Source organism: Fundulus heteroclitus, unplaced genomic scaffold, assembly GCF_011125445.2.
Source record: "Fundulus heteroclitus isolate FHET01 unplaced genomic scaffold, MU-UCD_Fhet_4.1 scaffold_72, whole genome shotgun sequence".
Taxonomy (NCBI): Eukaryota; Metazoa; Chordata; class Actinopteri; order Cyprinodontiformes; family Fundulidae; genus Fundulus; species Fundulus heteroclitus.
This window is the reverse complement of record NW_023397165.1, coordinates 1,155,150-1,170,586: the sequence shown is the minus strand read 5'-3', so window position 1 is coordinate 1,170,586 and position 15,437 is coordinate 1,155,150. Positions and strand designations below refer to the sequence as shown.

General features: G+C 39.2%; 1 protein-coding gene across 1 annotated transcript; it reads right to left on the bottom strand.

Annotated features, from left to right (window-relative positions):
- Positions 1–1,415: 1,415 nt before the first annotated feature.
- slc22a5 (solute carrier family 22 member 5) lies at positions 1,416–11,126 on the bottom strand. The gene is made up of 10 exons (XM_036134038.1): positions 10,319–11,126; positions 10,119–10,222; positions 7,405–7,559; positions 7,111–7,282; positions 6,900–7,026; positions 4,847–4,941; positions 4,442–4,656; positions 2,592–2,774; positions 2,313–2,448; positions 1,416–1,692 (listed from the first exon to the last, which is right to left on the bottom strand). Exons 1-10 carry the CDS (start codon positions 10,706–10,708, stop codon positions 1,587–1,589), a joined length of 1,683 nt encoding a protein of 560 aa, XP_035989931.1. The 5' UTR covers positions 10,709–11,126; the 3' UTR covers positions 1,416–1,586.
- Positions 11,127–15,437: the final 4,311 nt, after the last annotated feature.

Here is a 15,437-nt window from a genome sequence, read left to right as displayed (position 1 = left end):
AGTTCTACACAGCAGGACAGACTGACAGAAAATTTAACGTGTTGCATGAAACAATACAACACACGAACAATCTATAGAAACTTTTTACAGTTAAACTTAATGATGTAACTTTATTTGTTGGAGAAATGTGTTTGGAGGTGCTTCCCCAGATCATTTTCAGCAACACAGCTTCAGATGGATCGATCCTACACTTTGCTTGTATAAGGAACTTTAGAAATTTAGACAGATTTTATTACTGTTTTAATGCTACTCTAGAGTGCAGATTTGTTTAAACTTATGGTTGTATGGCACACATATAATCTGTTGTTGTTTAGAGTTAACACCTAAAAAAGGTGTAAACGGAGGGATTTTTAGGTGAAGAAATATCCTTGGTGGTGGTGGTGTGGGGGTGTAAATATATTTGTTGAGAGGCCAAAACAACAGCCAGTTGCGTTGTGTGATACAGAGTTCTGACCCAGATTGACAAACGACGCAGGCTTTCGCACTGTGTGCCTTGGTGTGCAGAGAGTTGAACAGGGGGAGGAGACAAGAAACACACAGTTTTTTTTAACCTCAACAAACTCTGATGCAGACTGAATGCAGAGCAAAGCAATGCACTTAACTGCTAGAAGCACACCTTATTCTTCACGTCTAAATGGAAATCTTTTAATCTTTATCTTTCTTTATTCGACTTGACTGTAACGTGGTCCCAATGCAGTGCTTGTGCCATTACTTTTGGTGCTGTTTTCAGTTACCATGGTGTCACAAGCCACACATTTTGAATTACATGGATCATTTATATGTCATTTAATGTGTAAACTTGTCTAGTTCATGAAAATCGTCACTCATTGCTGTAGGACTTATAGTTTATGTAAAACCTTTGGAGAGTGCAGAGAGGACAATGAATTCTGCCATACACTCTTATTGTGTTTTGAGTCTGAAACTTTGGGAAAGGTCTATAAATAATAGCTATATTTAAATAATCATGCCATCTACAAAAAAGAACAAAAAGAAAGTAGAAAAGTTAAAATCACACCGTGAAAGGCAGAAAACATTGCTACCTTAGTCGTTGCCAAAATTATAAACCACCCAAACCTCTTTTTAAAGTATATTGGCTTTAAAAAAGAGTTAATCAGTGAATCCTACTAGTAGTTTGAAACACAAAGATGAAATTAGGATAAGAATTTATATGCTCTTTAGCTTAGCTATAGTTCTGACACAGACTTGAAAATGTTCTAAAATATGAAACAATATTTAAACTTCTTCCGTTCAGTAAAGCCATAACAATAATAACCCCCCCCTTTTTTTTCTTTTTTACAAGTTGTCAAGTTTTGTTTTGAGAATATTTCAATGTACAATTTTCTAATTGCTGCTATTAGACAAAAACTGTGTAAAAAATGTTGACCGATGACACACATGGTGCAAGTGGATAAAAAATAATTTATTGACTTACTTTTTTTTTTAACATTTTTAGAAAATGTTTTAAATTCATAAACATCAGCTAAGCCAAAACAAAAATAACACCACATTTGGTCTTGTTAATGGTTTCATGGATTCACACCTGGAGAAAAAAAACAAATCCTTCCTTACTATAAAAAAAAAACAATTTAAAGGTTGAGTGTTTGCACTTCAGACTTTTCTCCTTGTGAAATTGGCTGTTTGGGTGATGCTCCATTTTGAAAATATTTCTTCTTTTTGGATCCTCCGCAGAGCCTGCAATGTATAATTTTTTTTTTTACCAACAGCGCTACTTTCATTAAATCACAAATCTACACACAATCTGTAAAAAGACACAATAATTTTTTTCACTGTAAAAAATTACTTGTATTTTCTAGTTAAAATAGAAAAATTTAATTTTCGTTTTTAAAACTGTTCTTCAAATTCTCAATTTCACGTACATTTTTTAAACATTTTGCAGAATTTTCTTTTAAACTGTTTGACTCAAATGTGGGTATCCTTCACTCTCATTTTAGTTTTGCTATAATTTTGGCCCATTCCTCCTGACAGAGGAGACCAACTTTTACCCCCTTTTAAATCAGGGTTATTTTCAAGTAAAGCTAGAAACATTTTTACAAAATGTGTTTTTATCATATACCCCTGCAATTGCTCATATTGTTTCATTGATGTTATATTGTCCATTGTATTGCTCAACTTCATATTATGTATTATTTATGCGTTGTGTCTTCAGATATTCATTCTTTTCGTAACATACTGTAGTCATATGTAACAGGAAATCCTAATTTGACAAAGACATTCCAGGGTATAGCCTACTGATTGGGATAAGGCTGCAGTTCTTGCTTAAACTTAAAAATGAACAAATATTCAATAAATACCCCTGGCATTCTTGCATCTGCTCCACTGTTTCAGGGAGATCTTTGTTGAATGTCTCCGGAAGGAAGAGGTTAACCACAGAAGAGGCAATGGTGAGACTTCCCATTAAAATGTAAGGCAGAGCCTTATTATATGTACCTGTAAATAAGAAGGAACAAAAGTTAGACATTAAAAAACAGCATCATTTCAGACTAAACATGCCCTGTGACAGATGCCACTCAGGTTGGAGGTGTTATATCTGTTCCGTTGATTGCTTTGCAGCCAACAGAGGTATTAGGTACCTAAATAGATGACGTAAGGAGCCGTAATACTCCCAATGCGAGCAGCTGAGGAGCACATTCCCATGCCAACATTCCTAAGTACAGTGGGGTAGATCTCAGCGGTGTAGATGTAAACAATAGTGAAGGCCATGGTGAAGCCAAACTTCCCGGTCATTTCCAGTGCCACAGCAACATAATGGAGCGCTAAAGAGGAATGAGAGAGAGAAAACATTTTTAGTCTCTTATGCAGTTCTCGTAACAACGCAATCTATGACAAAAAGAAGCTTGCTTGCGCATATTCTCCATCATTCGTGTCAACAACAACAGGCTTAAGTTGATGGTAACCGGACTTTGGCTCAGCTTTTTTGACTAGCAGTCCGAACGTCTCTTCTTATCCCATCTCGTCTCATGCAGTGTGATGTGACCTGCCTCCTGTGTGCTCAGCCAGCTGGACTCTTCAGCTAAAAGTTCTCTGAAGAAAGTTGCCAGTATCTGCATGCTGCAGTTCTGCCTGTTTCCCTGTGAGTTCCAGCTGCTTGCTCTGCCCGTTCTGGTGGTTCCCCGGTCCACATTGCCTGTTCTATCACTACCTGCATCCTCTGGTCTCCTGCTCATCCCTGCCTGCCTGCACCATCTGCCATAACTCATCTGTTCAAGTCTGGTTCTGCTTGTCTGCCTCACCTGCCACTATTCATCCCTCACAATAAACATTTTTAAAAGAAATGTAATTCTGTGTCCGGCTGAATACCGGGTTAACCAGCATTAATCATTACAAAGTCAGATGAAAATAAGCAGCCTTTTCTACCCGGAGATTTTAGTCTTATTTGTTTAAGTAAATATTGAGATTAAATGATGATTTAAAAGTGCAGGAAAGCTTAAACCTCTTGAGCGTCGGTGTCTCTCTTTTGACAAACATCTTTTGACCAAAAGATCCGAAATAACCAGCTGCTTGATGTGCTACTGTGAAACATTGTAAAACATGGAGTTAAAAAAAGGAATAAATGAGAATCTTGAAAAGCAAGTGCCGACAGCTATAAGGTTGGGGGTAGGTAAGGTGAAAGAAGCTGTTAATTAGTGGCTGGTTTATTGTTTTGTCTATATGTAGGTCCCACATTAGAAATGGCCTTACGGTTCTGGGTACATACCTGACAGGACATTACTATAAATAGCATAGACATTATTTTTCAAATTTCACATCTTCATTTTAAAGTTTAGAACCTAGATGTTATATTTCACTGCTTCTTTTACTTAAACTGGAGTCACCTTAAAAAGAGAGTGTGTGCTGATTACATAACAGACACGTTTCTAGTCCTCTGCTAAACTCTGAGTTGTGCAGTCAGCAGTTCAAGCAACCTGTTTGAACTCCCATGGACAGAGTCTAAGTATTTTACCTGACAAAGCTGTTTGTCTCACACATGTGGAATGCCAGCACAACTTAATAGGTGGGAAGGGTTGGAAACAGTCAGCTCAGGCAGCTATTACAAGCTAAACATTGCTCAGTGTGCACTTAATTTAATAATCTGGAATCACAGCGCTTATTTAGAAGACCTTTTTTGGGGACCACACGTCTCTTTTTTAACAGCTAATTGGATTTTTTTAATTAAAATTATAGTTCCCAGAATTGATATTCAGTTCATCTTGATTTATCTTTTAAGAGATTATATATCTTGTAACACAAGCAGAATGCCGTAAACATCAAAAGGATATAACACTTTAATGTCTGTTGCTTAGCAAGCACGTTAATACTGGGCATAGGTTAAATATTTCCACAAATACTGAAATTCCCCATACAGCCCATGTGTTCCTATTTCCTATTACTGACGTCTTCCGTACATTCTGACAAAAAAAGTAAAAAAAAAAAGGAGTCTTACTGTCAGGGATAAACTGGATGAGCAGGAGAACCCCTCCTCCGATAACAAGGAAGGTTGACAGGATTGCCCTTCGAGGACATTTCCTCAGCAGACAAGTAGACACAATATAAGCAGGAACTTCAGTGATAGCTGATAAAAAGCAATTCATGAAAGGGTTGCCACTCAGGTTAGACGTGTTCAGGGATAAGCCGAAGTACCCGATGTTTATCGCCATCCTGAAAAGACAAATAACAGTGTCGAAGATAAAAATAATTTCCAAATGGTTAAGGCCAAAGACATTTCATATATATATATATATATATATATATATATATATATATATATATATATATATATATATATATATATATATATCTCAACATATGTCAGGCTTCTCATTTTTGGATTAAGAACTCGTGTGCTCACCACAAAAGGAGACACATCAGCGTGATGCATCTGAGCTTACTGGACTTCAGAACATCGAGCATGGTGTATTTCTTCCCGGGAGGGATTTCCTCAACCTAAAACCAAGATGACATTTCTGATAAATTCACAAAATCTGTAATTTGTCCTGCAGGTTTTTTTGGTTTGTCCGACCGACACAAACACAAGATGGTTGTAGTTGTGAGATAATACCCACAGATTTTTCTTTATAAAGACATTTCAAGCATCTTTTTTTTTATTTTTGCAATTTTATGCACTGGAAAATGCTATAAATCAATACTATGTAGAACTCCTTTGTGCTGCAATTACAGTTGCAGTTCTTTTGGAATATGTCTCCATGAGCCTTTCACATATGGAGACATACATTTTCTTCAATCTTCTTTGGAAAAAAAAACAGCTCAAGCTCAGTCAGACTGGATGTTGAATGCTGCGAGTGCTGATTCAGATTTCAGATTGGATTTAGGTCTTGAATTTCACTAGGGGCCACATTAAAACACGCATATGCTTTGATCTAAGCTCAAGTGTTTTACAGCCACCAGTTGATTTTCTTTCAGGATTTGGACTGAATTTCTCTTCATCCATCTTTCTGTAGGTCTGACTTGCTTCCTTGTCACTACTTAAGATTCCCTCTATGCATTCCGCGTGGTGTACAGAGTCATTTCACTGCCACACACCTTTTTCAATGTAGGTCAAAAGTCCCATTTTGGGCTCACCTGACCAGACCCTTTGCTGGGTCCTCTACATGACTGGAAACTGCAAATGAGGCTTCTTATAGGTGAAACTGCTAAACTCTTCAAAGATAGAGAGTTTCTTATATAACCAAATCTTTCTATAAACTTTGGTACAACTTTATCCCTGACTTGCACAGTGCAATCACTTGTTGAGCAGGATGCTGTTTACTCTCAAATGTTCTCAAATAAACCTCTGGCCTTCACACACCACAGCTTTATTTACATTGAGATGAATTTATGGTGGATTTTAGGTACTTGTTTGGTGACTTCAGAAGCAATTGGGTTGTACTGGATTTCATTTAAGGGTATTAGAGCAAGGGGGCAGAATACGTACGGTATGCACGACAAACTTTACAGTGTTTACTTTCAAATAGCTTTGAAAACCATCATGTATTATTATGTAATGTCTATCACATAAAAACCCAATAAAATACATTGTCATTTGTGGGTGTAACTTGATAAAAGGACAGAACATTTAGTGGGTTTGAACACTTTTGCAAGACACTGTATAAATTCAAACTAAGAATCTCGAACAAATACGCTTTTAATATTATTTACCTATTCTCAAGTGTCCGGCAATTACAGGTAAACAGGTCCTGAAACGTGACTTGGTAAAGTAATAGAAAAACAACAACCTTTGAATTAATTACAATGCATTTTAGAGCTGGGGCAGCGTGATAGGGTGGACAGTAGTTGACCCATTTTTTTTACTTAGACGAGCATGCATTAATAAATCAATAACAAAAACGACTGTGATGACTTGAATAAGCTATCAACTCAATTCCATTGATTCAATCAGCCTTATCACTAACTCAAAGTACTTTTGAGCTGAATTTGCCGTTACATTTTCCTGAATGTTTAAAGCCTCCAAATCATCTTTCCCAGTGAAAAGTACATCAGCGATGCTATTTGTTGTGAGAGCATAGTTCAGAGTGGATGTTGGAAATAGCTCCTTGAGACGCATCAGATTTAGACCCAGGTGTCTGCAACTACAGTCCACCCATGCTACTGTCCTGCAACTTCTGGATGCATCCCTGCTCCAACACACCGGAATCATAATAATGGTTAGTGTCCAGGCCTTTGTAAAACTTGTTGACATGCCAAGGAAGTAATGTAGCCTTTTGAGGTGTGTCAGGGCAGGGATGCTTCCAAAAGATGCAGGACAGTGGAACTCTAGGACTGGAGTTGCAGTCACCTGAGGAGGTGACTGAAACACATAGTCTTAACACAGTTTTCTTGTCAATCAGCAGAATAAGAAGGGCCGAGCTGACAGAATTAAATAGTAATAATAAGATAAACCTCACCCCAGATTCTTTAAAGATCACCGAAGGGGCCTGCACTTTGTTTTTCCGTGCAGCTTCTCTCACAATGACCTCCGCCTCCGTCACTCTTCCTTGAGTGATCAGCCACCGAGGGGACTCCGGGATGAACCTGGGCAAACAGTTTTTAGGTGTCATTTTTGTAAAGTTTGCACATATGTACCTAAGAAATCCGAGATTCGTACGGCTAACATACCACCACAGGGGAAGGTAAATCACAGACGTTGCGGACAGAACCGCTAACAGAGTTCTCCAGTCTCTGATGCCATATGCAATCCAGGGAAGCGTCATGTAGCCGATACAGTAGAAGAGGAAGGCCCCGAGGGTCGTAAAGAGAACCCGCATGGTTTTGCTCAACAACTCTGTACCTATCGGACAAAGGAAAACATAAACTGCATTTATAAACAAGCCGTAAAGGTCCTAGTTATTTTTGTTTTAGTTAAGCCTACTGTTGGTTGTTTTTAGGGCATATCTATGGGATAGCACTTACCCAGTACAAATGCAGAAATGTAGATGGAGATCTGAGAGGCTCCAACGAAGAGGAACATGACACAAAACATTCTCCAAGACTGAGAGAATGACTGAAGCAGAACAGCGAGAGACTGGGCCCCAAGAGATATGAAAACAACTTTCTTTCTTCCAAACCTAAAAAAAGAAAGCCATTTACAGGTGAGTCTCAGTAAAGTAGATCTTTATGAAAATGTTTTCAATGATTTAGTTCAAGTAGTATGTTAAATAATTCAATTGCAAACATATTTATGTAACACATAATTTTATTTCTTTTAATTTGACGATTACTATTAGTGAAAATTCAAAATTAGGTTTCTCTGGAAATTATACATGAATTTGTAATGCAGAAATGTCACGGTATGGCCATGTTGTGTAATGAACTAGACAGAAGACCCAAAATTTTCAGCCAGAAACACAGAAGTAGGACTTAAACAGTTTATTCTGAACTCTGGACTTCAGGAGTGCATCCGCCGAGGACCAGGGATAACTTTTCAGCGTCCTTCCTTCAGCAGGGGTCGGCAGTTTTAACAGAGCAGACTGCTCCTTTAACAGATAGTGACATGGAGCACAGAAGCAGGCTTGAGGTCCTGGAAGCCAAACTCAGGCTTAATATTCAGGGGGCTTGGCAAGAGGCAAAAGTCAAGGGGCAGAAACAGGGTCGTTGTCCAAAAGGCAGAGAATTCCGACGAGGGCTAGGCAAAAAGGGAAAATCCGTGAGGCGATGGCGTGGTCAAAACCTTGGTCAGGTACGTGAGGTGCTGGATACTGCTGGCTTGTTGGCTTGCAATTATCTGGCCCTGTCTGCCTGCCACAGGCTGACTTATAACTGCTTGCGAGCAGCTGAGAGGCATGCTGCTGATTGCACTGCAGCAGCTGGACTTGATTGCTCACAGGGAGAGCAGAGCAGGCAGACAGGCCAGAATCATAACATGTTGTACCATACACATTCATGGGGAAGCCTGCTGACATGACTGTGGACAGTTTATTTCTAAAAAAAAAACCAAAACAACAACAAACACTTTACAGGAAGGTTCAGTGAAAGAAAAAAAATTAGGTCTACAATGTGCAAAAGCAACAGGGGTAACTGCTGGATTGATTGGACTGTCAAGCAAAACCCATTTAAGAATTTGGATTAGATGAAAAAGGTGTGGACTGCAGCTGGCATCAAGCTTCCCCCACACTCACATTTCCAGCCCATCACCGTTGCATTCCTTGTTTAAAGCCACTTTCAAACAGGACCTCCGTTGCATCTTGCCTGGGCCAAAAACAAAAGGGACTGAACTGCTGCACAGTGCTACAAAGTCTTCTTTTCAGATGCAAGTCAATTTAGCCTTTTTTTTTTTTTAATAATTGTCCCAGAGTTAGGAGTTTGAAGAGGCATAAATATCCAAGTTGGAGATGTATTTTATCGAATCCACAGCACTGCCTTCCAGCAGGAAATTTTAGAGGACGTACTGCTTCCCTCTGCTGGCAAACTTTATGGAGCTGCTGGAATCCTGTTGGATTTTATTTTCCGGTAAGTTTTGGCACCTGCACACGCTGCCAAAAAACAAGTTACCAAAAAGCGCTGTAATGACCATGGTATGAATTGAATCTTAGAAAACAGGAATCCATGTGTTCTAATAGACACGACTGAACTTGGTAACAGGTTAACTGTCCGGAGTACAAAATGATTGAACAGTGGATGACTGCTTATTTTATTGTTTGTGATCTGTCTTTTTTACTTGGTGCAGTTATGATGCCACGTGTTGTTGACGTCACGGCCAGGTCACGCTTGTACATAAGATCTTGATCTCAACGGGACCTAACCTGGTTAAATAAGGGTTAAATAATAACAAAAGCTTGCCAGATTTAAACCTCGTAGAGAAACAATGGAGCGCTGTCAAGTATAAAACAAGAGACGACAGACCAGAGTCTGCAAAGGACCTGAAGGCGGCTTATAAAGCAACCAGGGTTCCACACACCACAGGAGAGCCACAGGCCGCTCACCTCCATGCCGCAATGCATTAATGCAGTAATTAAGCAAAGAAGGAGCCCCGACCAAGACCTGAGTTCATTTACTGTACAGTGAATGGGCATACCTTTGACCAAAGTGAGATTTCTGGATTAAAATTAAATCTTCCAGTTTTCTGAGAAACAGATTTGGGTTCACATTGTCTGTAATAATACTCAAAATGTACTGAAATAAACCCTTGAACTATTTCACTCTGTGCAAAATGAAGAACATTCCCCTTTTAAATGTTACTGAAATAGACCGACTTTCCTAGCTTATAGAGAGGCAACACATTAATAAAATATAAATACATTCAGCAAGCAACACAACAAAATGCCAAGTGAAAGAAAATTACTTATAGATCAAACTGAGATGAAAAAAACTAGATTTGAGCTGAACGCTGGATACTGATGGAAGCCTCAGCACTGAAGATCAGATGAATATGCAATCACTATAACAGAAGATGGCGCTGTTGTCCTCGTCAGCAGTCGATCAGAACCCTTCAGCAACATTTACTACAGGCTTTCATCCGAACTTCATTTACATAAAGCAACAGCAATAAACAATTTTTCTAGGTTAAGGTTGCTCAGGCAAAATTACACGTTTGAGCTGCACAGAGACTCACGTAATGCATAAATACACAAACTTTGAGTTGAAAGTAATTATATATATTTATTAAGATGTATTTAAGAATGAAATACCTGTCAGAAAGCTGTCCTGAGATTAGGGAGCCAAAAAGGTAGCCCACAAAGATGGTTGAGGATGCAAATGGCACTTTCCATTGGTTCTCACAGACAAGGTTCCACTGTAAAGATATATATATAAAAAATGGAACTGCCATCCAAACTAACAGAGACCAGCAGAACTTGAACTGAAAGAACAAAACAACATCCATACTGACCTCGGTGACTATTGTGGACTGGTAGATATCAGTGCTGTAGTTCCATCCATCTAAACACCCTTCTTGCGGAAGATTAGTGAGATTTACATCCCTTCCAGGAATATAACCCTCATCAGACAGATTTCTAACCACCGCCAGATTGTATCGGCTGCACTGGCTCTGAACGTCTTCGCCACCCACCGTTGTGAAGGGAATGAGGGCATTTCTCCACTCCTCCGTCAGGTTGACGTCTGGAATGAGACAGCGGTGCTTCGGAGCTGCTCCTGCAAAGATGATGTACAGTCCGTTGAATCCGGTCGACACGAAAACCGTGTTCAAGAGGAAGAAAGTGACCCAGAAGTAAGGACCGATTTGTCCAAGAAACGCAGTCTCCTCGTCATAGTCTCCCATTTTCCCCCCCCTGAATGAAAGAACCTCCTTCCCTCCTTTAGAGAGTGAAATGGGGTGTCCCTCTTCAAGTCTTCAGCTCAGTGCCAAAGTTAAAGGGTTGAGCTCTCTGTGGGGTAGAGCGGACTGGTCCCTGGGTGGGCCGGAGTCAGAATCCAAAAATTTCCATGTCCAAGTCCTGTGAGAGTATTAAGCCAGCTGTGTAGGGCGCAAGTTTTTATCGGGAATAGGAAACCTCTTGAAAGGCTGCTTGACCCACTAAGACCCTTCACTAAGGGATTTGGTCCGCTGGAAGTTCAATAATCTAAAGCTCCAGAGAACCCATTCTACTGTACGTACTCAGCTCCCTACACCACTGTGAAAAAGTTCTTCCTGGGGTATTTTCTCTAAACAGCATTCCTCACTTTTAAATACTCCCAAGAAGTCCACATGACTGTAGTCTGAATGTCGCTAAGTAGCCTTAAGACTCCTATTGGACCATGTTAATGGAGATTGTAGAGGCAAGCGGGCCTTTATGGAAAGTTCTGCTGAACTTGTATCAATCTTGGATGTTTGCTTTACTATCTTACAGATAAGCCACTGACTCACATGGTCCCTGAGAAAATACATGCATTTTGCAGACCAGCATTTGTGGACCGGCGCATAGTACATATATATAGCCTAAAAATGTGGACTGACGCTATGAATATCTGGATTTCAGGCAACAACAACAAAATACCTGCAGTATGTATAGTTTTGTACTCCTGCACTTAAAGGCTGTGACTCTAGAGGGAGACATTCAATTCTGGGTCCTGTGTGGCACTCACTGCTGCTGTATTACCTAATCAGTTTTAACTAGATAAAGCTCCTCATTGTGGGTGGTTTATTTGCAAAATTAGAGAAAAGATGTTCCCAATAAAGTGTTCTTTTTTTTTTTTTTTGCAATGTGTACTGTCCGAGATGACCAACAGCAAGCTCTTTCTCCTTTTTTTGTGAAAGGATGACCTGATGTCCTCAACATTAATGCAATAAGCTTTAAAGGAATAACAACTACTGCGCATTCTGCTGGGGGGGGTGATATCTGCACTGCTTTCTGGGGATTCAAATGTTTAGAGTGCAGACATAAATGCTTGATGGGAAATACAACATCCTGTGAATTAGGAAAATGTTAAACATTTCAACATGATTTTCAGCAATTTCCACCTCATACCCCCTAAGAACTCAAGATTCCCGTAGTCTGATTGCTCTCGTCAATGCTACACCCAGTTTGGCAATACTATTCAGTTTAATCAGTGCATTGATTAATGATGATCAGGAATGTTTACGTTATCTCCACTTCCAATTGAATTATTGCAAACATGTGTCCCTTTGTGCCCCACACAGGTTCAAGCCGTTTGATCACATTAGCTGATGCTCGTTTTAGTCTTTTATCCCCCTTAGAGAACTAATCAACAACACAGCTGTCAGCTGATTTTGGGTGGATGACGTCAAAAGATAAGAGAACTGTTTCATTTTGTGTTTTTTCACAACTGGTTATTTAGTGGTGCACCGGATTTCTAGGTTTGCTTTGGGTCATCGCCGTCACGTTGGAGGGTCCAGGTTTGCATGAACTGTCGTGGTTTTTTTTGTTGTTGTTGTTTTTTGTTTTTAACAAAGAGTCTCACATTTCCTTCAAACTCTTCTGATACACAGTAGAATTTAGGGTAAAGCCCATGATGATGAGCGGCCTGGTCCAGCTGGAGCAAAGCATCACCCAACCATAACACCTCCATGTCCATAACATTCGAATGAGCACTTCTGTTTTGGGTTTATGCCAAATCCAAAGTGTTGGTGTTTGTGCTGGTTTTGGTGTCCAAATAATTCACGTTGCCACTCATCATTTGCCTAAATTATCTCTGCCTTGACAAGTCTGGCTTTTCATGATGTTTTCCCTTCCACATCCCCTCATGAATGAAAAACCTGTGATGTCTCTTTCAGATTTTAGAGATGCACTTTCGTATCAACCTTTGCAATAGTCTGCTGTAGGTTATGACATTTTAAGGGTTTTGGAGACGCCTTTAAAAATCTTCTGATCTCTTTTAAGAGTGAACTTACTTGGAAAGCCAGACCTGGGCATGTTTTTAATTGTTTTGAATGTCTTCCACTTGAATACTATTTTCCACCCAGGGGAATGGCTGATTATAAGTGTTCACTACTACCTCTACATTCAGGAGCACACCTGACTGAACAGCCAAACAAATGCCCAAGGTTAAAAAGAGGGCAAACATCCTTCAAAATACCGAGTAAGGATGTTCCCCTGATGTCAGATTAAATGTGAGGATGTCCTATATTGTTTATACAGTTCTCAGAATGTTCAGTTTTCAGTATTTCTTTATATTATGTGAATTGTTACTATTGATATTAAATTTCCACTTGTCTAAATACATGGCAAATAAAACCAAACCAACTGATTTTACTGGAGTGTCCTAATTTTTTCACATCCGAAAGCATGTACACAGAGTGGTAACAAAAGGTCAGACACTTTGATGACAGGTTTTCATTTGCTGACATGTTGTTTTGATAAACTTACATTTTCCTTTAAAACATCTCTTTCCTTTTACAGTAATTATGTTTTTCACCACAATTTTTTAAATCAACAATTAAAAGGTCAAACTATCATGTGAGGTTTTATACAACTAAGATTCTGAATTAAACTAACGTAAGCAATTGTGTTAAAAACGTGTCTTGAGGTTCCTGAAATAGGCTTTCTCAGTTTGTGCCCAGTGAATCCTGACATTGTCATCAATTGTTAAATATCTCCTCACATGTTTGATAAGATTAGGGACTGAAAAGCTGCTCACTGCATCAATTGGGGTTAAACATGTTGCTGCCAGCTGACAAAATGTGCGGTACATTTCCGGTGGGAGATACTCGACTTTGTGGTTATTTTTTTTTTCCTCACTGGGAACCTTAGTAACTGAGTTTTTTAAAAAAAATTTCACTCTAAGATTAATTTATACCGCAGACGAAGTGTGTGACGAACAGCATCCATTTCTGCTGAGCTTATCTTAGGTGTTAACAGATGAAGTCTGTAGCGGTCTGTGTAATCATTAACATGCGCTTTAACACCAGATGTTACCGGTCCGATACAGAGGATCATAGTACACACAGTCAGAGGATGCCTACACGTGACATAAAATAAGAGCGCATGGATTCTGTCAGCCCATACGTTAAGGATCGTGTTTTGTGCTGGATTATGTTTGGGATTATTCCTAAACAGTGAGTCTAAGGCTAAGTTTGAAATTTTGAAGTCCGTCATAATAATATGACTTTTTTTTTTCAAATTTCTGATATGAAAAGAAAAGAAAAGACAAAAAAGTAAACCATTTACCTAGATATACATAATTCATTCAAAATAATTATTCCTGCTTTGCCACATTATAATTATCTATTAGATTATGTCCTCATAAGGAACTTCAATGTCTATTTGGGGAAGGATGAAGCTGCAGGAATGATTTTCTTTTATTATTTAACATCACTGACAAGCTTAATTCACCGAAAAGTTACCCGTAGCAGCTGGCAAGTGTGGCATAGCTGATACAGCAGCCGTTTTAATGGTAGAAGACGCTTGAAATATTGAGGGAATCTGGGGAAACTATGGACAAGGAGTTTAACTTGGCCTCTGACATGACTGGGCAAACTCTCAGCTAGCTTAAAATGGAGAAGCAAAGCCTGTTTAAACTTGTTTGAAAGGTAGTTTGGCACCAACTAACAGGGAACTCTCCATTTGGGTTGTTCCCACCCCCCCCCCCCCTTCCAGTTCATTTATATGGGGGTAATTTGAGTCTTATAACTCAAATTGAGAACTGGAGAGAAGGAGAACTTGCTGCAGGTACTCTGAGACAGGGTTAAACACCAAAAGACAGGGCCATGTGTATCATCAATGGTAGAACAGTGAGTTGGCAGCAGTAGTTCAGCCAGTGGCCTTTTCCAGAACAGAATCACGGCTATAGATAACAGCGGACTTCTTTTCTTAGATGTATTTTTACAGGTCATAAACAGTTTGATGAGCTGACTGCGATCTGCCCTTTAGACACTCAATATCAAAACTGTTTTTATTACTGTTGCAAATAGTGCAGTCCTTGTTCTTATTTAGCAAAGAAAATTATCTTGAAAACTGAAATTAGATTAGTTTGATAGGTCTGATCCACATTTAGCCCAAACAACGATAGAAAGCTAGGCTTGGTAAGTCTATTTGATAAACCCAACCACCCTGCATCCACGTACAAATGACTTTCTGTGGATGTCTGTCCACCTTTCTCTTTTGAGCAGATTTTAGTCAAAAGGTAATGTTGGATTTTCTATGTTCATTCAGTCCTTGGTCCATTTAAATTACCCTGTTGGCCTTATATTTGACCGAATGCTGAGTTTGAGCTACATGGCATGCTACTGTAGTTTAAAATACTTTACTTAAGATTCAGAATCAGTTTTGCTGTTATGTGTTGTGTAACAGCACCATTTCTCTTACTTGGGAAAAATAAACTCTGGGAAGCATTTGGTTCCTTGGTTCTTTGAAAACCTACACATGTTCTAACAGATTTAACCACAGGTTTAATTAACCTTCTCCTTGGCTGTCTTTTCAGATATATGTTAACCCTTTACCAACTGAATGCCCTTAGGGCTGCAAGTGTATTGGCTGAGCAGGACAGGATCCCATTTTTATCCTGTCAGTCACTGAAAAAAGCCTCGGGTCTGTATGTTGAAATGTTCTCAC